Genomic DNA, 25,049 nt, shown 5'->3' on the forward strand with positions numbered 1-25,049 from the left:
TTCCCGATTGCCCTGGTGTGGTGGCAATCAGGGTAATAAGGGTTTAATCGCAGCTCACAGCTGCCACTACGCCCTACACTGAAAAAATCCTTTATTTGAAATAAAATACAAAAAACACCCTCGTTCACCCCTTTATTAACCCTCAAAACACCCCTGCACTTCCGACATAATTCACATGAGCTCCCATGATGATTCCAGTTCTGTTATATCTGAATAACAGTGCACCATCATGGTACATGACTACACACTGTAAATTCAAGCAGAGAATGAGCCGTGTGATCAGCAGTGACATCACTCAGATTAGCAGCACTCACAGCTGAAGGTTACCATGGCCCTCCACTTGTAACTGCAGGAAACCTGACCTCAGGGAACTGCAATGAACTCAGTGACCACCACCTCAGATGAGGTCAGGTTACCTGCGGTTACAGGTGGAGGATCATTATATTATTTGGAGAGCTATGTAATGTAGTGTGGTTCATTTTAATATTTAGAAGTTTATCAGGAAACCTATATACTTTATGGATAGCTATTTGAAGGCTTTGTTGGGGGCTATTATACAGTGTAAAGAGGTGTGGGGGCCCATACACGGTATGTAGGCCCACTATACTGCATGGAGGGCTGTTTGGGGATCACAGTTGGGGATTACACTGTGTTGAGGTCACCATACTTTGGCAGATAGTTGAGGGGGGTTATTATTCTGTGCATGAGGAGAGTACTGTGGATGAATTCACAGTGGTGTTATCATGTAGTGTTTGAGGGGCACTTTTGTTGGCATCATACTTTATGGGTGCTGTGAAAGGGGAACCTAGGGGCTTCTATGGTAGCAATATTACTTTGTAAATTGTAAAGTTGTGAGATATGTTCTTATGTGACTCAGCCGAATATTATATTTTTTTGGTTGGGGGGCAATTAGAACTTCAGCTATAGAGCCCCATGTTTTCTATGTACGCCCCTGTGTATACTATAAACATCCCTCACAATACTATGGTATTCATGGAATATGAGACAATTCTGGGTATTTAAATGAGCCATGTTACACAAACAAGTCTGTCCCCTTAAGCTGCATCTCGGCTCTGGGAAAGTGAAGTAATCTCGTCCTGTGTTTGCATGCTATTCCTGTAACTGTGAGTTATGATGATATCATTCACCCAAGACCGCAGATACACATGTCAAACTATGGCGGTCGCTATAGTCTTCTAAATTTGGTACACCTCTTCTCTGCGGCAGTTGATTTGATCTTTAAACAAATGCTTTCAGTGGAAGCGACAAAGGGTCATCTAAATAGAAAGCGCTCGTGGACTATACAACTCATAGGAGTGGATGACAGCCCATCATACAGAGGGATGCAGATCTAAACCTCCAGAAGGAAATGGAAGAGAGCTGCTCTTTTTTGGACGATACAAGTCACATCCATGTACCTTGAGAATAAGGCAATTTGTTGCAAGCCCTGCACAAGAGAAGGTGAGAGAAGCAAACCAGAAATTCTTTGTAGAGATATTGCCCTGCAAATACAAATCTGAAAATTACAAGTGCTGCTTAATAAGTGACCATTGCAAATAATTTTAGATTTTATGTAATCATTATGCATCATGAGCTATTTCTTGGCTTTCTGCAAGTCCCATCGTGGCATGGTGTTTACCCAGTTCCAGTTGCTTCGATCTTATGGCCACCTATGTGATGTTTCTCTAGTAGTCGACGGACATGAATTCCCAGCACACAAATCATTGCTTGCTTGCTCAAGTGACTATTTCAGGGCAATGTTTAAAGACTATACAAAGGAGTCCAATGCCTCAGTCATCCATCTTAAAATTATCTCAGCAACAGGTCTACAAAATATACTGGATTTTATATATACATCATGGCTGTCACTTTCCATGAATACTTTGGAGGATACATTGGAAGCAGCGACTTACTTACAAGTGATGGATGCAATACCGCTATGCAGCAAGTATATAATCAATAACTGTGACTTGGAAAATTGTTGCTTTTGTGCCAATATTGCATCACAATATTATCTTATAGACGCTTTAGTGGAAACAGAGACGTATATTGTCCATAACCTTTGGAAACTGTTACAAGAGGATTTAGAATGGACTGAGCTTCTGGAATTAAATACAAAGTCAATGATCAAACTAATGCAGTGTGAAAATATTCCAAAAGTGACTGAAAATTGTCTCCTGGATTTAGTTTTGAAGTGGTTGCAGTTTGACAGAACCAGGTTATTATATGCTAAGGTACTTTTTGAAAATGTACGTTTTGGATTATTGTCATTAGAAACTCTTCGAAAACTATACACCCAATCTGAGGTTCCTCTAACACCATCAATCAAAAATCTTGTTATAAAAGCAATCAATTATCATTCATTCCCTTCAAAACAACCCATCTTACAAGAAAAGTATAGCACCATGAGAAACCAGAAAGGTTGGATTCTTCTAGTAGGAGGCTCTGCCAATGGGGAGCTAGTAGAGAATGTTCTCGGATTTGATGTCTACAATCATAAATGGAGAATGGTGACAAACCTAAAGATGAAAGTGCAGCATCACTGCACATGTGTAATTGGCAATTTTCTATATGTCCTAGGTGGAGAAACTCCTAAAAATTTGGAAAGCAGCTCAAGTAGTGCTTGCTTGTCACCTACAAATATTGTTTATCGCTTTGACCCAAGGTTCAATGAGTGGATGCAAGTCTCTGGAATGATGGAAAAAAGAACTCAGTTTTCCTGCTGTGTTGTAGACAAACATATATTTGCTATAGGTGGAAGAGGAGATCAACTGACCATACATTCATCCGTGGAAGTCTATGATATAAGTAGAGATTCATGGACAAAGTCTAAAGAGCTTCCCTTCAAACTCCTTGGTCAAGCCAGTGCTGTACACAATAACATCATCTATATATCTGGTGGAAAGTTTAATGGACAGGCGAGCAGCTGTAAAGATGTATACTCTTTTAATAAATTAGAAGCACAGTGGAAAAAACAGGCTTCAATGACAATCGCAAGGTTTGGACACCAGATGGCCACTGTTAATGATGCCATATTTACATTTTTAGGAATTTATGAACCTTTTTCTGACATAGAGAAATATGATCCATTGAACAATCAGTGGACTCGTTTGAGACCAATGACCTTTGACCGTTTTTGCTATGGTCTAGTGGTGGTAGAGCATACTGTACTTCTTCTAGGAGGCAAGAAATGGCAGGACTCCCAGGAGGTTGCAACACACAATATTGTTGGGTATGATTCGGAAAATGATTGCTGGGAAGAAATCTGCAGCCTTGCATTTCCATTTTGTGGTCTACAGTGTGATGTCCTACAACTGTCCGACTCAAACGAGAGCGAGGAACAACAGGTCAAAGCATGTACACAAATTAAGTGATTTAACTGGTAATGTCAACATGCCATTACTCATTTCATATTAGCATTTAAGGGGCTTGTCTAGAATTAGAAAAAAATTCTCCTTTTCCCCCCAGAAATAGTATCAGTCTTTGGTATTGTATCCCATTCAAGTTGTTTGGGATGAGCTACAATACCAGGAACTTCCCACCCAAAAGAGAGGCACCAATTCTAAGAGTGCACACTTTGTGAATGTAATATATATATATATATATATATATATATATATATATATATATATATAGATAGATAGATAGAGATATATATATATAGATAGATAGATAGATAGATAGATAGAGATATATATATATATAGATATAGCTTTAGATATATATATAGATATATAGATATAGATATATAGATATATATATATATAGAGATATATATATATATATAGATATATAGATATATATATATATAGATATATATATATATAGATATATATATATATATAGATATATATATAGATATATATATAGATATATATATATATATAGATATATATATAGATATATATAGATATATATATATATATATATATATATATATATATATAAAACTTTGTATTGTCTTTTGCATTTAAAGGTAACCTGTCATGAAATTCGTGCTTTCTAAACCACAGGCAGCATTAATCAGACATTGGCTACATTATCTCGTTGAGTTTGCTCTTATTTATGTATAATAATAATACTAATAACAATAATATATTAATATTAACACATATTCATTTACAATATACTGTATAACAAACATCCATCTCATAACATTGTCTTTTTTTGCCGTCTGCTCTCACACTGGCTATATGTTATAGTTTTAATTTATACCTGTTTTGGTTATTCAGTACATCCTTATTACTTGTTACTTTATAAAAGAATAGTGCAAATTAAAGCAGAATTATACTTTCAGCAGACTTTGCATAAATCAATAGTAGAAGCAAATCTAGGAAACTGTAGCACATTTTATCAGAGAAATCAGCTTCTCTTCCCAAATATTCTTTTTCCTGTCCCACTTAAAAATGTATCATCCACCCTCAAAAGCAGCTCAAATCCATCTTGTTTGGACAAGATGGACTGCCAGCAGGGGACATCATACTCTATGGTAAGGTTGTCCAACTCCAGTCCTCAAGGGTTACCAGCAGTGCATGTTTTCAGGATTTTAGTATTGCACAGGTGATAGAATTGTCATCTGTGCAGGTGATTAAAATGTAATCTCTGCAATACTACAGAAATCCTAAAAACATGCACCATTGGTTGCTCTTTAGGACTAGGTTTGGAGAATACAGCTCAATGAAGAGGGGAAAGAAACAAACAGATGGAGACATAGAAAGATGGTGCTGAACCTTCTAACATGTTTTTTACTTCACATCAGAGGTAAATCACATCTAGACAGCTCAGGACTGCTCGAAGGAGAAGGGCGAACCCGCAGATATTTGGGTTCAGTTGGTTTGCCCTCCCCCCCCAAAAAGAAATCTGGTTCCGGTACGGACTTGATCCTAACTTCAGCCTGCACACCGAACTCCATATAAGGCTATGGGGATCAGAACTTTAGCTCTATAAAATGTTGGTAGTACTAGTAAGGGCTAGGGGCTGCGAAAGGAGGCAAAACAGGGATTAAAGCAGGACCAGGATTCCACATGGCTGACACACTGTTTCCAGGCACCCTCATTAAATCTTGTGAATATTCACTGCTTTTCCCACCCACCCTCTGAGACAGCATCTGTGATTGGTTGCTGTTTGACTGCGCTGTCGGCTGCAACTTCCACCTGTCCGCTTTATCTTGGCTGGGTATCAAAACACAAGGGACCCCACGTGGGTTTTTTAAAATTATTTAACTACATAATTTTAAAAACTGGAGTGGGGTCCCCCTCTATTTTGATACCCAGCAGGTCTGACGTAATCCACGTCGATCTCGGCTCTGTTACATCCTGAGGTTGCAGAGCATGAACACATTAGAAAACGTGCGCAATCACTGTGGCCTGCGGGGCACACTGATGGAGCTGCAGCTGTGAAAGCGGTGATGTCAGTGAGTTCACCTAAGATCACAGCTGTCAGCTCCCACAGTACCCCAGCTGAGACATCAGGCGAATTCACCTGAAGTGAACTCATTAAACTCAGTGAACTCACAGAAGGTGAACTTAATGCTGGATTACTGGATTAAGCTATGTGGACATGTTGAGTATTTGGTTGCAGAAATTTCTGCATCAAATCTGCATGTCCTGGCAGAAAAACGTATTGAAAACTTGTCAAAAACGCATTACGTTTTTGTTACTATTTTTTCTGCCAGGGGATGCAGATTTGGTGCAGGAATTTCTGCAACCAAATACTCAACATGCACACATAGACTAATCCGGTAGTCAGGCACTGAGTTCAAGGAGTTCACCTCAGGTGAGTTCACATGAGGTCAAAACTGAGGTACCATGGGAACCGACACATATAACCTCAGGTGAACTCACTGATGTCACCGCTCTCACAGCTGTGGTGTCTAGCAGCTTGCTGTAATTGGTAGCTGCAACCTCAGGATGTAACAGACAGGAGATCATCGTGGGGCGTTATGGTGTGGATTACGTTGGACCTGCAGGAGTGCTTTGGTATTAATAAATTGGACAAAGAGGGTTTTTGGTTGTTTTTTTAAATAAATGATTATTCTCTTTGTTTTGTATTTATTTTTTTACTTACAGGATTAGTAATGGAGTGGTCCCATATACCCCTACCTATAACTAATCCAGGGTTTCATGACAGCTGTGATTTTTTTGTTGTCATTAACCTTTTCTATTACCCCGATTGCCCCTGCAGCAGGGCAATCGGGATTAAATGGGTAAGTGATAGTACTGGGGCATCTAATGGATGCCCCAATTCTGGGGCAGCTGCGGGCTGCTTTTTTTAGGCTGGGAAAGGCCCAATAACCATGAGACTCCCCAGCCCGAGAATACCAGCCCCCAGTTGTCTACTTCATCTTGGCTAGGTATCAAAATTAGGGGAGCCGCCAAGCCATTTTTCAAAATTATTTATTTAACTAATTTTTAACAAAAATCCTTGTTGGGTCCCTAGTATTTTGATACACAGCCAATATAAAACACACACCTGGAGGCTGAAGCTACCATCTGCCTGCTTTATCTGCACTGGGTATCAAAATACGTGAAAACCTACGCAATTTTTTCCAATTATTTATTTATTTTTACACTCCACTTTGGGGACCCAGACAGCTAGTTTGAGAGCAACCAATCACAGACGCTAGCACAGAGGGTGAGGCAGTAGTTTTACTGCAACCAATCACAGACACTGCAAAAACGGTGGTTGGGGGAAGCAGTGAATATTCATAAGGTTTAATGAGCGAACCCAGAAGCAGTCTGACAGCTGTGCAGAAACCTCTGTAAACATAATTGTCCTTCTTTAATCCCTATTTTGCTTCTTTTTTTGAATTTTTTATTTATTTGGGTAGCTGAGCCCAAACAGTAAAACGGATTTCCCTGGGTCCCATCACTACTGCTGGATAATATCCTCCATGCTGCTGCTTTTTTCTTTGTGCTGAACACTTAATCAAGTGTATGTTGTGTATGGAAGAGGTCACGGAAGCTAGTCTCATCACACGAGCTCAGAGTCTATTACAAAATTAAGAAATATACCCTGCTGGGGAAAAAAATGTGATAATGCTGAATAAAAATCATGAGCCCCGGATTTATCAAGACTGGTGATTCTCTTATCGGTCTTCATGAAGAAGCATGGTAAAGTCAGAAACTCCTGATTTATAAAGAAGTACATGCTTTTTAATGTGCGCCATGGCAGAAATCTTATACCAATACCGAACATGCAAGATTTCCAGTTTAAGTAACGCCACAGCTCATCATGAATTCGATGAGCCATGATGTCACAACTCTACCGTGCCCCCGTCATACCCTGGCTTCGCCCAGTTCTGCCAATTTTAGCTGGCAGAAGCAGCCATAAAACTAGCATAAAGCGCATAAATTTCCACAACTCGGAGTTGTCCCAAAAGTTTGTGACTTTACCAAGCAATTTGTGCTATAATTCTGGTAAAATTGCTTTCATGAATCTGGGCCATTGTGTTACTCCTCATGTACACAAACAGGACAGTTTATTCTGAAAAGTTACTTGAAAGTATAGTTATCTTTTAACCCCTTAATGATCAAGGACTTACTGGTATGTCCTTGATCGCCTCCCACCGGTTACTGCGGGCTCCGGCATTTAGCCTGCGGTATTCCTCCCACATGTCTGCTGATCTGTTCAGCAGACATCTGTGACTAACAGGCGTGGGGTGGGTGGATCTGAGATCCACCCCGTCTGTTAACTCTTTAGATTGTGCAGTCAAACACTGCCAGCGCGATTTAAAGGGCTGCAGTAGGGATCACGTCGTTCCCCGCCGCCATCGCAGCCCCACGACGCAATCAGAATGCGCCAATGTGTTATCATGGTAGTATGGGGTCATCTGATGACCCCTGATGCTGCCATGACTTCCTGTGAGAGCTGACAGAGCGCAGGCACTCACAGATCAGCACTGATCCTGATCAGAGTGATACTGAAGCATCGCTCAGATCAGCACAAGCGATCGGACACCGCAGTCATAAAATCTCCTAGGGGGACAAGTAAAATCAATACAAAATGATAAAAAAAAGTTTTTAAAAATAAAAAAAATAAAAAAAACTTTAAGTATAAATCACACCCCTTTTAACCTATCGAAAATAAAACATAAAAAAATAAACATCACCGCTTTCAAAAATGCTCAATCTATCAAAATATAAAATCAATTAATCTCACGATGTGTTGAGACAAAAATTCCAAACGCCAACATTACGTTTTTTTGTTCGCCGCAACACTGCATTAAAATGCAATAACAGGTGATCATAACATCGCATCTACCCAAAAATGGTATAATTAAAAAATTGAGCTCAAGACGCGAAAAAATAAAGCTGACACTGAGCCCCAGAGCTCGAAAAATGAAAAAGCTACGGGTCTCGGAAAATGGTGACAAAAGTACGAATGCTGAAGAGATCTTCTGAGAACTCTTCATAAGGAAGATTTCTATTGCTGCTTCCCTATTGTTTGCAGAATTGACAAACCAAACAACGTAGTCACAGCTAATTTTAATATTTATTCACTAAAATACTTCTTTCAACCATGCAGAGGCACATTTTGCTAATCATGGCGTAACAGTCGCTGATGACCACACTGACCACCACCATCTTGGCTGCACAAGGCTACTGTGCCACTAAGTTATCTGCTGCCTATAGAATAGTATTATATTTTATTATATATGGTATTATATATACATACAGTGAAGGAAATAATTATTTGATCCCTTGCTGAATTAGTAAGTTTGCCCACTGACAAAGACATGAACAGTCTATAATTTTAAAGGTAGGTTAATTTTAACAGTGAGAGATAGAATATCAAAAATAAAATCCAGAAAATCACATTGTATAAATTATATTAATTTATTTGCATTTTGCAGAGAGAAATAAGTATTTGATCCTTCTGCAAACAAGATTTAATACTTGGTGGCAAAACCCATGTTGGCAGCACAGCAGTCAGATATTTTTTGTAGTTGATGAGGAGGTTTGCACACATGTCAGAAGGAATTTTGGTTCACTCCTCTTTGCAGATCATCTCTAAATCTTTAAGATTTTGAAGCTGTTGCTTGGCAACTCAGAGCTTCAGTTCCCTCCATAGGTTTTCTATGGGATTAAGATCTGGAGACTGGCTAGACCACTCTATAACCTCAATGTGCTTCTTTTTAAGCCACTCCTTTGTTGCCTTGCCTGTATGTTTTGGGTCATTGTTGTGGTGGAAGGCCACGACCCATTTTTAATGTCTGGGCGGAGGGAAGGAGGTGTCACTCAGGATTTTACGGTACATGGCTCCATCCATTATCCCATTGATGCGGTGAAGTAGTCCTGTGCCCTTAACAGATAAACAACCCCAAAACATAATGTTTCCACCTCCATGCTTGACAGTGGGGATGGTGTTCTTTGGGTGAAAGGCAGCATTTCTCTTCCTCCAAACACGGCAAGTTGAATTAAGGCCAAAGAGCTCAATTTTGTCTCAGCTGACCACAACACCTTATCCCAATCAGCCTCAGAATCATCCAGGTGCACATTGGCAAACTTCAGAATAGCCTGCACACGTGCCTTCTTGAGTAGTAGGACTTTAACCCATTATGGTGTAATATGTTACCAATTGATTCCTTGGTGATAGTGGTCCCAGCTGCCTTGAGATCATTAACAAGTTCCCGCCGTGTAGCTTTAGGCTGATCTCTCACCTTCTTTATGATCCTGGATACCCCACAAGGGTAGATTTTGCATGGAGCACCAGATCAATGTCAATTGACAGTCATTTTGTATTTCTTCCATTTTTTCACTATTGTACCAACACTTGTCTCTTTCTCACCCAGCGTCTTACTTATGGTTTTGCAGCCCATTCCAGCCTTGTGTAGGTCTATGATTTTGTCCCTACATCCTTACAAAGCTCTTTAGTCTTGCCCATGTAGTAGAGGTTAGAGTCTGACTAATTAATTGAGTCTGTGGACAAGAGTCTTTTATACAGGTGACAAGTTGATTAGGAGCACCTAAGTGGTCTGTAGGAGCCAGAACTCTTAATGGTTGGTAGGGGATCGAATACTTATTTCTCTCTGCAAAATGCAAATAAATTTATATAAATTTATACAATGTGATTTTCTGGATTCTACTTTGGATATTCTATCACTCACTGTTAAAATTAAACTACACTTAAAATTATAGATTGTTCATGTCGTTGACAGTGGTCAAACTTACAAAGTCAGCAAGGAATCAAATAATTATTTCCTTCACAGTATAAATAAATTATATACATATATTTTATATATATATATATATATATATATATATATATATATATACATATATATTATATTATATGTATATTTTATATATATATACACATACACACACAGTGTGTCCACCCATATCCTGTCCATCGCCATTAACTTGAGAACGGCGGCAGCTATAGGCATAGAAGTGGTGTCTAGGTATTGTAAAGTATCCATGCGCTATGCAATGAAACCACCTATAGTGCCACCTGGTGGAAAACAATGGAGTTAGCATTTTTATCTCGAAAACGGAACGAGAGTAAAAACAGTGAATTAAAAAATTGTAGGGCATCATCAATTCAATACGAATCAACACCTTTCATACAGAAATGCTATGATATGAAACCCATGACCCCCCAAAACATTGAATGCTGGTCACGCAAATGGCGCTCAATTAACTTTGATGCTCAAAGTGGTCACCATCAGCTGCAATGCACATCTGGACTCTGGACAGCATTCTGTATCTTGCTGCACATTGTGCAATATGGTAGGTGACACGTTTGCACAAGCATCTGTAATACGTCGTCGTAGGTCCTGTAATGTTGGTGGTGGGGTCGCATACACCTGCTGTTTGATGTGACCTCACAGAAAGAAGTCCATTGGGGTCAGGTCAGGTGAGCGTGGAGGCCACTCCACGCAGCCAGCATACCCAATGACTTGTAAGAAGGTTTCCATGAGGTATCACTTCACGTCCGCAGCCTTGTGAGTTTTACACATTCTAATCATAGCATTTCTATATGCAAGGTATCGATTTGTATTGAATTGATGATACCCTACAACTTTGTAAGTCACTATTTTTCTCTATCTCGTTCCGTTTTCGAGATAAAAATGCTAACTACGTTTTTTTTCCACCAGGTGGCGCTATAGGTGGTTTCATTGCATAGCTCATGGATACTTTACCTAGATACCTAGACACCACTTCTATGCATATAGCTGCCGCCGTTCTCAAGTTAATGGCGGTGGACAGGATATGCGTGGACACACTGTATATACACAGTAAAGACCAAAGGTTTGGACACACCTTCTCATTCAAAGAGTTTTCTTTATTTTCATGACTTTGAAAATTGTAGCTTTACATTGAAGGCATCAAAACTATGAATTAACACATGTGGAATGAAATACTTAACAAAAAAGTGTGAAACAACTGAAAATATGTCATATTCTAGGTTCTTCAAAGTAGCCACCTTTTGCTTTGATTACTGCTTTGCACACTCTTGGCATTCTCTTGATGAGCTTCAAGAGGTAGTCACCGGAAATGGTCTTCCAACAGTGTTGAAGGAGTTCCCAGAGATGCTTAGCACTTGTTGACCCTTTTGCCTTCACTCTGTGGTCCTGCTCACCCCAAACCATCTCGATTGTGTTCAGGTCTAGTGACTGTGGAGGCCAGGTAATCTGACATAGCACCCAATCACTCTCCTTCATAGTCAAATAACCCTTACACAGCCTGGAGGTGTATTTGGGACCATTGTCCTGTTGAAAAATAAATGATGGTCCAACTAAACGTAAACCTGATGGAATAGCATGCCGCTGCAAGATGCTGTGGTAGCCATGCTGGTTCAGTATGCCTTCAATTTTGAATAAATCCTCAACAGTGTCACCAGCAAAGTACACCCACACCATCACACCTCCTCCTCCATGCTTCACGGTGGGTACCAGGCATGTAGAGTCCATCCGTTCACCTTTTCTGCGTCGCATAATGACCGGTTGTTGGATCCAAAAATATCAAATTTGGATTCATCAGACCAAAGCACAGATTTCCACTGGTCTAATGTCCATTCCTTGTGTTCTTTAGCCCAAACAAGTCTCTTCTGCTTGTTGACTGTCCTTAGCAGTGGTTTCCTAGCAGCTATTTTACCATGAAGGCCTGCTGCACAAAGTCTCCTCTTAATATTTGTTCTAGAGATGTGTCTGCTGCTAGAACTCTGTGTGGCATTGACCTGGTCTCTAATCTGAGCTGCTGTTAATCTGTGATTTCTGAGGCTGGTGACTCAGATAAACTTATGCTCCGCAGCAGAGGTGACTGTTGGTCTTCCTTTCCTGGGGCGGTCCTCGTGTGAGCCAGTTTCTTTGTAGCGTTTGATGGTTTTTGCCACTGCATTTGGAGACACTTTCAAAGTTTTCCCATTTTTTCGGACTGACTGACCTTCATTCCTTAAAGTAATGATGGCCACTCGTTTTTCTTTGCTAAGCTTCTTTTTTCTTCCCATAATACAAATTCTAACAGTCTATTTAGTAGGACTTTCAGCTGTGTATCCACCAGACTTCTGCACAACACAACTGATGGTCCCAACCCCATTTATAAGGCAAGAAATCCCACTTATTAAACCTGACAGGGCACACCTGTGAAGTGAAAACCATTTCCAGTAACTACCTCTTGAAGCTCAACAAGAGAATGCCAAGAGTGTGCAAAGCAGTAATCAAAGCAAAAGATGGCTACTTTGAAGCACCTAGAATATAAGAAATATTTTCAGTTGTTTCACACTTTTTTGTTAAGTATTTCATTCCGCATGTGTTAATTTATAGTTTTGATGCCTTCAATGTGCATCTACAATTTTCAGAGTCATGAAAATAAAGAAAACTCTTTGAATGAGAAGGTGTGTCCTAACATTTGGTCTGTACTATATATGTATATATATACACACAAACACTGTACAGTTCAAAAGTTTGGGGTCAACCAGACAATTTTGTCTTTTCCGTGAAAACTCATACTTTTAAAACATAGTCCAGACATTGAGTAGGTTAGAAATAATGATTTTTACCTGAAATAATAATTTTCTCCTTCAAACTTTGCTTTCGTCACAGAATGCTCCCTTTACAGCAATTACAGCTTTGCCGACCTTTGGCATTCTATCTGTTAATTTGCTGGGGTAATTAGGAGATATTTCACCCCATGCTTCCAGAAACCCCTCCCACAAGTTGGATTGGGTTGATGGGCACTTTTTGCGTACCGTATGGTCAAGCTGCTCCCACAACAGCTCAATAGGGTTGAGATCTGGTGACTGGGCTGGCCACTCCATTACAGATAGAAGCAGGCAGCTGGTATTCTTCCTTAAATAGTTCATGCATAATTTGGAGTTGTGTGCTTTGGGTCATTGTCCCGTTGTAGGATGAAATGGCTCCAATCAAGAGCTGTCCACAGAATATGGCGTGGCATTGCAAAATGGAGTGATAGCCTTCTTTATTTAAAATCCCTTTTAAGTTGTACAAATCTCCCACTTTACCAGCACCAAAGCAACCCCAGACCATCACATTACCTCCACCATGCTTGACAGATGGCATCAGGCATTCTTCTAGCATCTTTTCAGTAGTTCTGCATATCACAAATGTTCTTCTGTGTGATCCAAACACCTCAAACTTCGATTTGTCTGTCCATAACACTCTTTTCCAATCTTTCTCTGTCCAATGTCTGTGTTCTTTTGCCCATATTAATCTTTTCCTTTTATTAGCCAGTTTCAGATATGGCTTTTTCTTTGCCACTATGCTCTGAAGGCCAGCATGCCAGAATCATCTTTTCACTGTAGATGTTGACACTGGTGTTTTGTGGGTACTATTTATAGAAACTGCCAGTTGAGGACCTGTGAGGAGTCGATTTCTCAAACTAGAAACTCTAATGTACTTGTCTTGTTGCTCAGTTGTGCAGCGGGGCCTCCCTCTTCTCTTTCTACTCTGGTTAAAACCTTTTTCTGCTCTCCTCTGAAGGGAGTAATACACCATTGTAGGAAATCTTCAGTTTCTTGACAATTTCTCACATGGAATATCCTTCATTTTTAAGAACAAGAATAGACTGTCGAGTTTCACATGAACGTTCTCTTTTTTTAGCCATTTTGAGAGTTTAATGGAACCAACAAATGTAATACTCCAGATTCTCAACTAACTCAAGGAAGGTCAGTTTTATAGCTTCTCTAATCAGCAAAAATGATTTCAGCTGTGCTAACATACTTGCACAAGGGTTTTCATGCGATTTCTAAACACCCATTAGCCTAACACAGGTAGCAAACACAATTTACCATTAGAACACTGGAGTGGTGGTTGTTAGAAATGGGCCTCTATACACCTGACACATTTGCACAAGCATCTGTGATACGTTGTCGTAGGTCCTCCAATGTTGGTGGAGTGGTCACATACACCTGCTGTTTGATGTGACCTCATAGAAAGAAGTCCAACGGGGTCAGGTCAGGTGAGCGTGGAGGCCACTCCATGCAGCCACCATACCCAATGACTTGTAGGAAGGTCTCCATGAGGTATCGCTTCACATCTGCAGTCTTGTGAGTTTTACATGTTCTAATCATAGCATTTCTGTATGCAAGGTGTCGATTCGTATTGAATTGATGATGCCCTACAACTTTGTAATTTACTTTTTTTCTCCATCTCGTTCAGTTTTCGAGATAAAAATGCTAACTCCGTTGTTTTCCACCAGGTGGCGCTATAGGTGGTTTCATTGTGTAGCGCATGGCTACTTTACTATACTTAGACACCACTTCTATGCCTATAGGTGCCGCCATTCTCAAGTTAATGGTGGTGGACAGGATATAGGTGGACACACTGTATATAGAATGTAACATTTTTAATGAAACCCAATTACAAAAATTATTTTTAGCTCCCCAAGAATATATATATTTAAGTATGAAAAAAAATTGTTTCCAAAGGTCGAAAACCCCTTTTAACATTTTTGTGTTTCTCCCTCAATAGGTGAAACCTAAACATGACCAAAGGAGGCCTCTTGTGACAGTCTGAAATTTCAAGAGGAAATAAAGAATGTGTGACTGTACATAGATATGTGTACAGAACAAGTCATGAAAAAGAGTATATTTTGAGTAAAATAAAAATTGACAATCATGAATATTGTGAAAAGGACAAGAACCTGTATATGGAAATAACCAGATTAACCTGAAATAAGAGAAAACATATTGCTTTTAAAAATATTCATTCCTTACACTTTTCCAGATTTCATTGTGTAGTAATATTGAATCAATTTGGATCTAATTCTAATTTTTGAACACTGATCAGTAGAAAAACTGGAAAAGTGAAAAAACAACAAGAATTATTTATTATACATTATTAAATTTACATTTTTTTTTACCTTGTATAGGACACCATATAGAGATTTGTCATGTACTCAATGATGAAAACCCCTTTTTAAGTGAACATAGGTTTAGGAAATAGTCTATGGCTTAATAATGGTATCTGTAATGCCTTTCATCATTTTTTTATTTTATTACGTACCCCTTGCTTGATAGTACTTTTCCTGATCATTATAATTAGTCCTGTAGATTCCACAGCAGCTGTTCTTGCGCAGTCGTGCTGATGGACAGCATTTAGCTTGATAGCCTGACTGACGTCACTACATCAAGTTGACATGCCTTGGACACACGGAAAAGGCACAACGCTAAGAGTTTTATACTGGAAAGTCCATGGGGTGAAGTTAGTTTTTTTTCATAAAGATTCTAAATGTTGATGTTTGATTTGATTTGTATTAATTGGAAAAGTCCATTAAAGGGAATCTTTCAGCAGGTTGTTGCTACCTTATCTGAGAGCAGCATGATGTAGGCAAAGAGATCCTGAATCCAACGAAGTATGAATTAGATTATTGGGTGTAGCTGTTCTGACACAATCAGATTTAGCCATGTAGTAGAGCTGAGAGAGCTGTCCCACCCACACCAGGATCTCTATAGAGATTTTTCATTGACAGTGAGATGTCAATCACAGGAGGGGACATGCCAATCTGCTGAGGACCTGACATTGTAGTCCGAGCAAATGAGACGTCCTGCTGCTTAAACAAACATAGAAAATAAACAACAGATTGGACCTTGACAAGAGAGGCATCCCTGAATTCTAAGTGTTAACCCTTGCAGCACTGTCTTCAGCTTACATAGCAAAAATCTGATGACAGATTCCCTTTAAAAAAGCTTTCTCTGTTTCAGTGTCAGAAATGTAAAGCATGTGTAGTGGTATTCAATGTTTTTACTCAATAAAACAAGACTAAGTTGGGGAGAGGGATAATGATGTTGCTGGTGGTGGAATGTTTTTTGTGCTGTTGAGCTTTTATTGTACATGTATGTACCTTTTACCTGTATTTAAAGTACAGCTTCAGTCTTGGTGATACATCTTTTATTTTGATGGTAATAGAAAGTTTACCCAATGCCTCCTTTTGTCGCATTATGTCCTGTTGACTTGTACTAAACTGATTGCGATATAAGAACCCTTCAATAATTATAATAATGTAGCTTGACTAAAAAATATGTATTTAGTATTATTCAACTCTACTTTCATCTAGTGTTTCACAAGACCACTTGAAAGATTCTTTATTGGCGTCTTATAAGACAAAGCTGAAGCATGAGCTGCAATGGCAACCTGACAACTGAGCAATTCTGTCATAACTGCATTCCAACAATTGGGCAAGGAAACTTTCCATGGAACATCACTGGGCTTTACCTCATAGTAGGAATGGATGCCTAGAGTTTGTCTGGATGCCTTCATTTTTCTTTGAGTCTACTTTGGTCTATATGCAGTGTCTGCAATACTGAGCTATATTGTCACTATTCCGTTGTGCAGAACATTCTGTATTGTTCTGCCATGCTCTCCTGCAGAGCCGGTATATGTTGCCTATGGTGCAGAGTGTTTTGCAGGATGAATGCTCTGCCGGTTGTTTCACAGCACTGGGTTTCACGCTGTCCTAAGAGGTACTCTCGCAGATTCTTCTCCTTCCCAGTGATTGCTCTGCTTCTTTAAAGAGCATGTTAGCTCAGGACGTCGCCAGTCGTACTTCCTGTTTACAGTTGTGCGGTTGGCTCCTGTGGTACTCAGTGTTCAGATCTTGGTCTCTTGCCTCCAGACTGCTGTTTACCCAGCTCTACCTGTCCTCACCTGTTTCTGTTGTGACTTCCTGGCTTCTGACCTCGGACTTCCTCCTTACCGCATCCTCCCCTGCTCCCTGTATGTTGTATTTACTCTCCTGGAGCCCTGACCTTTGGCTTGTATTTTAACCTCATCTCTGTCTGCCCCCGTGTACTGTCGTGCCCTCCTGGTTTATGATCTCAGCCTGTCTGACTACCTCTTCATTTACTGCATACTAGTAGTGTCTAGTGCCACCTTGTGACAGTCATCACATATATGTTCTACAATCATCATCAATCACCTTGTGGTTCAGGATAGAGTACAACTAAAAAATTGTAGAAAAATCATGGTCGACATACAATTTTTGGTAATCACTATAGTGGAAATTTTCCAATTTTTGAAACTTTTTTTCTAACAGGAATATTTCAATTAAACATATTTTGTAAAAAATATATTTACCGTAGTAAATATATTTAGCCAAACTATTTTGGTTAAACATATTTAGTAAAAATATATTTATTGTCTGCAATTTTCCAACAATTTTTAGTTATGTTTATCACAAGCCTAAATGTTGTTAGTCACTTAAAATGAATATATTGTTAAAAAAAATGTTGCCATTCAATCAATTGAAATTGTAAAGCTATAGCTACACTAACATTTTGTAGCCCAACTAATGGATTTTATCTTTCAAGGTAGAATTGCAGGCCACAGGAATACATAGATCTGTTTGTAATCTGTACTCCATCTTTTCCACTTCATAGCTAAAATTGCAAAAATTTATTATGTGGCCCCAACCACAACTGATGGCCTAACTATGGAAGAGACCTGCAATACTTGACCAATGAGTGTCTGACTTAGGCGACCCGATTTATCAGTGAAGTGGACTAAGCTGAATTATGAGGAACAGTGACAACCGGTTTTGCACTGCTGTACCCAGATAAACAAGCCATCTACATCCATCTGATGAACAATTGCTTCAGGATTCTGATGGACCCCCTTACTGTAAAGGCTCATGCAGATGACCATATTTTCAGTCAGAGTGCTATCTGTCGTAGCAGCTTTATTTAACACACGACATACCAAAAAGAGACAAAAACTGCAGCATCAAAAATGTGATAACCACATGTAAACAATGCAAGTAACCTAATTTACATAATAGGTGCAAAAAATCTACAACATCAAAATTCACTAAAAGCTCATTATGGGAACATATCCTTAAGGTAAATACCACCATAAAACAAAGATAAGAAGGTGTATAGAATGTCAGATTGTAAGTCTTTGCCTAAAGGTACCGTCACACTAAGCGACGCTCCAGCGATCCCACCAGCGACCTGACTTGACAGGGATTGCTGGAGCGTCGCTACATGGTCGCTGGTGAGCTGTCAAACAGACAGATCTCCACAGCGATCAGAGATCAGCCTCCAGCCACCAGAGACCCGTGTAATGATGCTGTGCTTGGTAACCATGGTACACATCAGGTTACTAGGCAAAGCGCGTCGCTTATAGTTACCCAATGTGTACCTTGGCTATGTGTGCAGGGAGCAGGGAGCCGGCTTCTAGAAGCTGCAGACGCTGGTAACCAAGGTAAATATCGGGTAACCAAGCAAAGCCTTTGCTTGGTTACCCGATGTGTACATTGGTTTCCAGCGTCCGCAGAAGCCGGCTCCCTGCACATTCAGATCGTTGCTCTCTCGCTGTCAAACACAGCAATGTGTGCTTCACAGCGGGAGAGCAACAACCAAAAAATGGTCCACGACATTCAGCAACGACCGGTGACATCACAGCAGGGGCCAGGTCATTGCTGGATGTCACACACAGCGACTTCGCTAGCAAGATCGCTGTTGCGTCACAAAAACCGTGACTCAGCAGCGATGTTGTTAGCAATGTCGCTTAGTGAGACGTGGCCTTAAGTGGGTCAGAACTGTGCATGATTCCATATTCAGTGTGTATATTGTAAATATCCCTACATTCTATCAGCAATTAATGACACAGCTGTAGAAAAAAACATGGACCGCTCATCCAAAAATTATCAGTTGATCAAGTGCCGTTTGGCAAAATTCATAAAACAGAACATGAGGTTCTTGGTTGTACATTCTGTTCACACTGTATGAAGCCACTGCCACGTCACCGTGAACCTCTCAGTGGGTTCCTAACTTAATAGCCTTAGGCACTGGTGCATTGTAGATGCGATGGTGGTTGGCACATGATGGCACACCTTTAAGGCTATTAAGATAGCCTACTGAGGTTCACCATGACGTAGCAGTCGGCTATATACATTGTGAACGGAATGTTAAGGTAACAACCTCATGTTCGGTTTTTATAAATTTTGTCTAGCAGCTTTAGATCAACTGATAATTTTTAGATGTGCGGTCCAGGTCTATTTCTACAGCTGTTGCAATTAATAATGTATTCATTGTGTTTATATGTATTTTTTGCTAATAATTTGGAAGAATTGCTCTTTGTTGTGTGAGCATAGATGTAAATGTTGTATATACTGGTAGGCTGAAATTCTATAATAAAGTGACTTGGAGAAACAAGAATTAAGTCCTTGATGCTAGGTAATAGTCTCTCTTTTTCATTCTGTGTTTGTGATCCATGAAAACTATCTTATGGCAGATTTCTTCTTTTCTTCTGGGTTGAGGTTTAAGGCCCCTTTACACACTGCAACATAGCTAACGATATCGCTGCAAAATCACCGGTTTTGTGATGTAATAGCGGCCTCCCCAGCGACATTGCAGTGTGTGACATGCATCAGCGACCTGGCCCCCCGCTGTGAGGTCGCTGATCGCTACAAGTCATTCAGGACCATTCTTTGGTCCTTTGTTTCCCGCTGCGCAGCATATATCGGTGTGTTTGAAACCATTACAACGACATCGCTAGCGACCCAGCCCATAGGCGTGCTAGCGTTCCCTTTCCAGCGAGGTCGTTCTGCAGGTCCGTATCGCTGCTGCGTCGTTGGCCAGATCTGCCTGTTTGACAGCTCACCAGCGACTGTTATGCGGGCTTTATACGAGATGATATATTGTGCGATATGTCGTTGGGGTCACGGTTTTCGTGACGCACGTCCGGCATAGCGCACAACGTCATCTCGTGTGATACCTCCGAGCGACGCAGTATCGCTCACAAATCATGAGTCGTGTACTCGTCGTTAACTTTCATAATATCATTTATTTTCATGGGTGCAGGTTGTTCATTGTTTCCGTGGCATCACACGTTGCTCCGTGTGACACCACGGGAACGATGAACACAGCGTACCTGCATCCCACGGCACCTGCCAGCTTAATGGAAGGAAGGAGGTGGGCGGGATGTTTACATCCCGCTAATCTCCGCCCCTCCGCTTCTATTGGCCGGCTGCCGTGTGACGTCGCTGTGACGCCGAACGTCCCTCCCACTTCAGGAAGTGGACGTTCGTCACCCACAGCGAGGTCATCCGGAAGGTAAGTGCGTGTGACGGGGGTTAAACGAGTTTGTGAACCACGGGCAACGATTTGCACGTGACGCAAAAACGACGGGGCGCGTACGGTCGCTCGTGCTATCGCACAATAGATCGACTCGTGTAAAGCAGGCTTTAGAGACTTTCCAGCGATCCCGGCCAGGTCGAGATCGCTGGTGGGATCGCTAGAAAGTCTGTATGTAGAGGGGCCTTTAGACTTGTCTATGTACTCTGTGTGTGCAATAGTGCTGAGCTGAATTACAAGAAACAGTTTTCTAATCTCACACAATCCTTTAAAGAAAATTTACATAGCTAAATAGGTTTAAAAAAAAAAGTCTTAAGGGGGCTTTACATGCTGCGACATCGCTAGCGATTGCTAGCAATGTTACAAGCGATAGCACCCACCCCCGTCGTTCGTGCGACATGTGGTGATTGCTGCCGTAGCGAACAATATCGCTATGGCAGCGTCACACGCACATACCTGTTCAGTGACGTCGCTGTTGCTGCCGAACAATCCCTCGTTCAAGGGGGAGGTGCGTTCGGTGTACAGCGACGTGACAGCGGCGTCACAAAACGACCGTCCAATAGAAGAGGAGGGGAGGAGATGAGCGGCCGGAACATGCCGCCTACCTCCTTCCTTCTTTTCTGGTGGACGCTAGTAGGATGATGTTCGTCGTTCCTGCGGTGTCACACCCAGCAATGTGTGGTGCCGCAGGAACGATGAACAACCAGCGGCAAGACCCACCAACGATATTATGAAAAGGAGCGACATGTGAACGATCAACGATTTTTGCCGTTTTTGCGATCGTTGATCGTCGCTCCTAGCTTTCACACGATGCGATGTCACTAATGACACCAGACGTGCGTCACAAACACTGCGACCCCGATGATATATCATTAGCGATGTCGCAGCGTGTAAAGCCCCTTCTAGGTCCATCAAGTCCATCCTTTCTACACAATTATTTTCTGTTGCTAGATTTATAACCCACAACGCCATTTGTTGTGAGTAAAGCATCCAGGCCCTTTTTTAATGCTGTTATACTATTTGCCATAACGTACCAATATTGATTTAAGAAGTATGTTTCTGTAAGTAGAATACAATCCCTTTTGAGGGGGAAGTTTTGCCCATTGTACTCTGCTAATAGAGGACATGTACACCTCTTTTCCATTTTCGGCGTGGTGAGGAGGAGTGGCGTGGTGATCTATTTTTTACCAGAGCTGCTGCCTGTGCTGGCACTCAGGTGTATGGGAAATATCAACATCAAGTGGCATTTATTTTTCTTGACTGGAAAATCAGCTAAGTTTTCTTTCTGCACACATCTAATAGTAAGGGTACCGTCACACTTCAGCGACGCTCCAGCGATCCCACCAGCGATCTGACCTGGTCAGGATTGCCCTATACGTCGCTACATGGTCACTGGTGAGCCGTCCATCAGGCAGATCTCACCAGCAACCAGTGACCAGCCCCCAGCAACGCGTGGAAGCGATACTGCGCTTGGTAACTAAGGTAAATATCGGGTAACCAAGCGCTTGGTTACCCGATATTTACCTTGGTTACCAGCGCACACCGCTTAGCGCTGGCTCCCTGCACTCCTAGCCAGAGTACACATCGGGTTAATAAGCAACGCTTTGCTTATTTACCCGATGTGTACTCTGGCTACGTGTGCAGGGAGCAGGGAGCCGGCACTGACAGCCTGAGAGCGGCGGACGCTAGTAACCAAGGTAAATATCGGGTAACCAAGCAAAGGGCTTCACTTGGTTACCCGATATTTACCTTGATTACAGCTTACCGCAGGCTGCCAGACGCCAGCTCCCTGCTCCCTGCACATTCAGATCGTTGCTCTCTCGCTGTCAAACACAGCGATGTGTGCTTCACAGCGGGGGAGCAACGTCCAAAAAATGAACCAGCACTGTGTGTAACGAGCAGCAATTTCACAGCAGGGGCCAAATCGCTGCTCAGTGTCACACACAGCGAGATCGCTAATGAGGTCACTGGTGCGTCACAAAAACCATGACTCAGCAGTGATCTCGCTAGCGATCTCGCTATGTGAGAAGTACCCCTAATGGCTCGTATCTATGCCATCAGAACGTCTGCCTGGTCGCTCCATTATCAGGTGAGATACAGTGACATGATCTGGTTGTTTTTTTTTCTTATCTATGTTGACAATGTTAAACAAAAATAGATGAAAGCAGATGTTTGCTGATTCAGATCACGGATATTTACTGTGCCAAATATACATCTTCACAGGATCTTAATCATTTAACATTGCCGCTTCATTTTAGTGATGACAGCTGGTTGATTGCACAAAACTTCAGTAACTGGATGATCAGATGTAATTAAGTGTTCCAAGACCGATACTTCACAATGTGCACTCCTAAGTTATTTGTCCTTTTAAAGGGACATCTCACTAATACTGAAGTGCACTCACAATTGGAACTACTGCATACTGTACGTGATCATAGAAAGCTTGCTACGGACACACAATCACATCAGATTGCACACACACACTCACCCCATCAATGCATTCCACCGCAGGTTCTCACGCTCCACTGCACTGCATCCCAGGTTTCCCTGTCGGCCAGAAGCAATCAGTATCGCTCAATGTGGTGAGTGTGTGTGATCTGATGTGTGTGTGTGTATATGAGAGTGTGTGATCTGATGTGTGTGTATATGAGTGTGTGATCTGATGTGTGTGTGCGATCTGATGTGTGTGTATGAATGCGTCTGTGCGATCTGATGTATGTGAGTGTGTTGGTCAGAAGCAGAGGAGGACAGCGTGGAGCATACCTGCTGGAAGCGTATGTCAAAGATCGCAGGAGGACATGGGAGCGACACAGTCATCCGGGGTCTGGTAAATATGATTCTCCTGGGATGGGGGGCTGCTTTTTTGGGGGTAAACTTACCCCTAACCATGTTTCCCCAAGGATAGCCCTATCCTGAAAATAAGACCTAGCACATTTTTTGGGCAAAAAATAATGTAAGACAGTGTCTTATTTTCGAGGAAACACAGTATTTGTGAAATCTGAGCCTCACTAAGAAAGAGCATCTCCTCTGATGGATTACAATGTTGTTTATTCATATGATTGTGTCGCTTAGAAGTACCATGGCTTTTTACAAGCTGGTTGTGGTGACCAGCAGAGCTTCCTTTTATGAGTTCACTATATTGAGCCCTATTTAGTATAAAGCCCCCAAGATTTTAGAATTGTGTTAACCCTCCATTCCTTGTAGGACCAATGACCTTCTGATGTGTGTAGAGGACTCCTGACCCAATTGTTCTGTTCTCAAGGACATAAATAGCAGCTAGAAGTCTGGCAATTCCTTACTCCACTCTCCAATCCAATACACACGACAGTCCCATGTTTGCAAACATTTATTCACCTCTTCCCGACCAGGCAATTTTCTGCTTTTGGGCTTCCATTTTCTCCTCCCCTTCTTCAAAAGAGCCATACTTTTTTTTTATTTTTCCATCCACATAGATGTATGTAGGATTTTTTTTTTTTGTGGGATGAAAGTTTTGAATGATATTATTTATATTACCATACAATGTACTGGAAAATGGGGGGGGGGGGGAATCCAAATGCAGTGAAATTGCACAAAGAAATACAATTCTACAATTGTTTTGAGATTTGGTTTTATGATGTTCATGCTATTAAAATTACAAAATTACCTGCCAACAGGGCACTACAATTACCATGATATTAAAAACTTTTTTATTTTTTAGTTATGTAGTGGAAAAAAAAAAAAACAAAAATCAGAAATTTGTACAAAAATAAAAAATTTGCTTCTGTTGTCATTTTCAGAGACCACGAATATTCTCATTTTTCTGTGGATTGATCTGTGTGAGGTCTTGGGGTTTTTTTTGTGTGGCAATTCTGGTATTTCGCCTTCTTATTCTCTTTTCAGCAATTAATGATCACGTTTGTTTTATATTTTGATAGATTGGACTTTTACACACAATACCACGTTTATTTTTTTAGTTTTTTTATTTTCAATAGGAGAAATAATTAGGTGATAAGATTTTAAGATTTTTTTTTCTATTTTTTTTACCACAGTCTTGCAGTATATAGTACAAAATAAGAAGAAGCTCATCCACAGACTTTTAATGGAGCACTGTGGCAAAAAATTAGCACCTCGTGATCGCGTCACAGGGAGGCTGATGGGCATGTATTGTAAATGACACGGTCAGAGAAAGCCAGCAGCTATTAAGTGGTTGACAGCAGCGGGCAGAACTCCATCCGGTACAGATAGAGGCAGATCCTGGCTGTGTGACACACCCATTAGCTGCCAGCAATAATGCAAACACAGTTTCTGAGCTTGCTTCAAAGAGAAGACCCTGCCATATGATATAATAGTACATCATATGGTAGAAAGGGTTTAATGCAATTAAAATTAAAGATTAGACAATTTTGCATATAGTTGAATAGAGGAATAGCACATGAGTGTATTTCATGAGACATGAACAAAAACCAGACTTGAGCTGACTGGTCCACATTAACAATGACACTATAGTCTCCAGATGCTTATCAAATCTACAT

The 25,049-nt window shown here is 40.9% G+C and overlaps 1 protein-coding gene across 2 annotated transcripts; it reads left to right on the top strand.

The window, feature by feature from the left end:
- Nucleotides 1-1,125: 1,125 nt before the first annotated feature.
- On the top strand, nt 1,126-19,612 carry KLHL34 (kelch like family member 34). 2 transcript variants are annotated; one of them, XM_075335409.1, is made up of 2 exons: nt 1,126-3,347; nt 14,936-19,612. In XM_075335409.1, exons 1-2 carry the CDS (start codon nt 1,590-1,592, stop codon nt 14,978-14,980), a joined length of 1,803 nt encoding a protein of 600 aa, XP_075191524.1. In that variant the 5' UTR covers nt 1,126-1,589; the 3' UTR covers nt 14,981-19,612. The 2 variants fall into 2 exon arrangements, with proteins under 2 accessions (XP_075191524.1, XP_075191525.1); XM_075335410.1 differs by having other exon boundaries at nt 1,127-3,382.
- The last annotated feature ends 5,437 nt before the right edge of the window (nt 19,613-25,049 follow it).

This window comes from Anomaloglossus baeobatrachus, chromosome 2 (assembly GCF_048569485.1).
Source record: "Anomaloglossus baeobatrachus isolate aAnoBae1 chromosome 2, aAnoBae1.hap1, whole genome shotgun sequence".
In the NCBI taxonomy this organism is placed as follows: Eukaryota; Metazoa; Chordata; class Amphibia; order Anura; family Aromobatidae; genus Anomaloglossus; species Anomaloglossus baeobatrachus.

Coding starts and splice junctions, on each gene's coding strand:
- KLHL34 (XM_075335409.1), top strand. CDS start 1,590: ATGAGCTATTTCTTGGCTTTCTGCAAGTCCCATCGTGGCATGGTGTTT. Junction 3,348..14,935: donor ACGAGAGCGAGGAACAACAG/GTCAAAGCATGT, acceptor CTCCCTCAATAG/GTGAAACCTAAACATGACCA.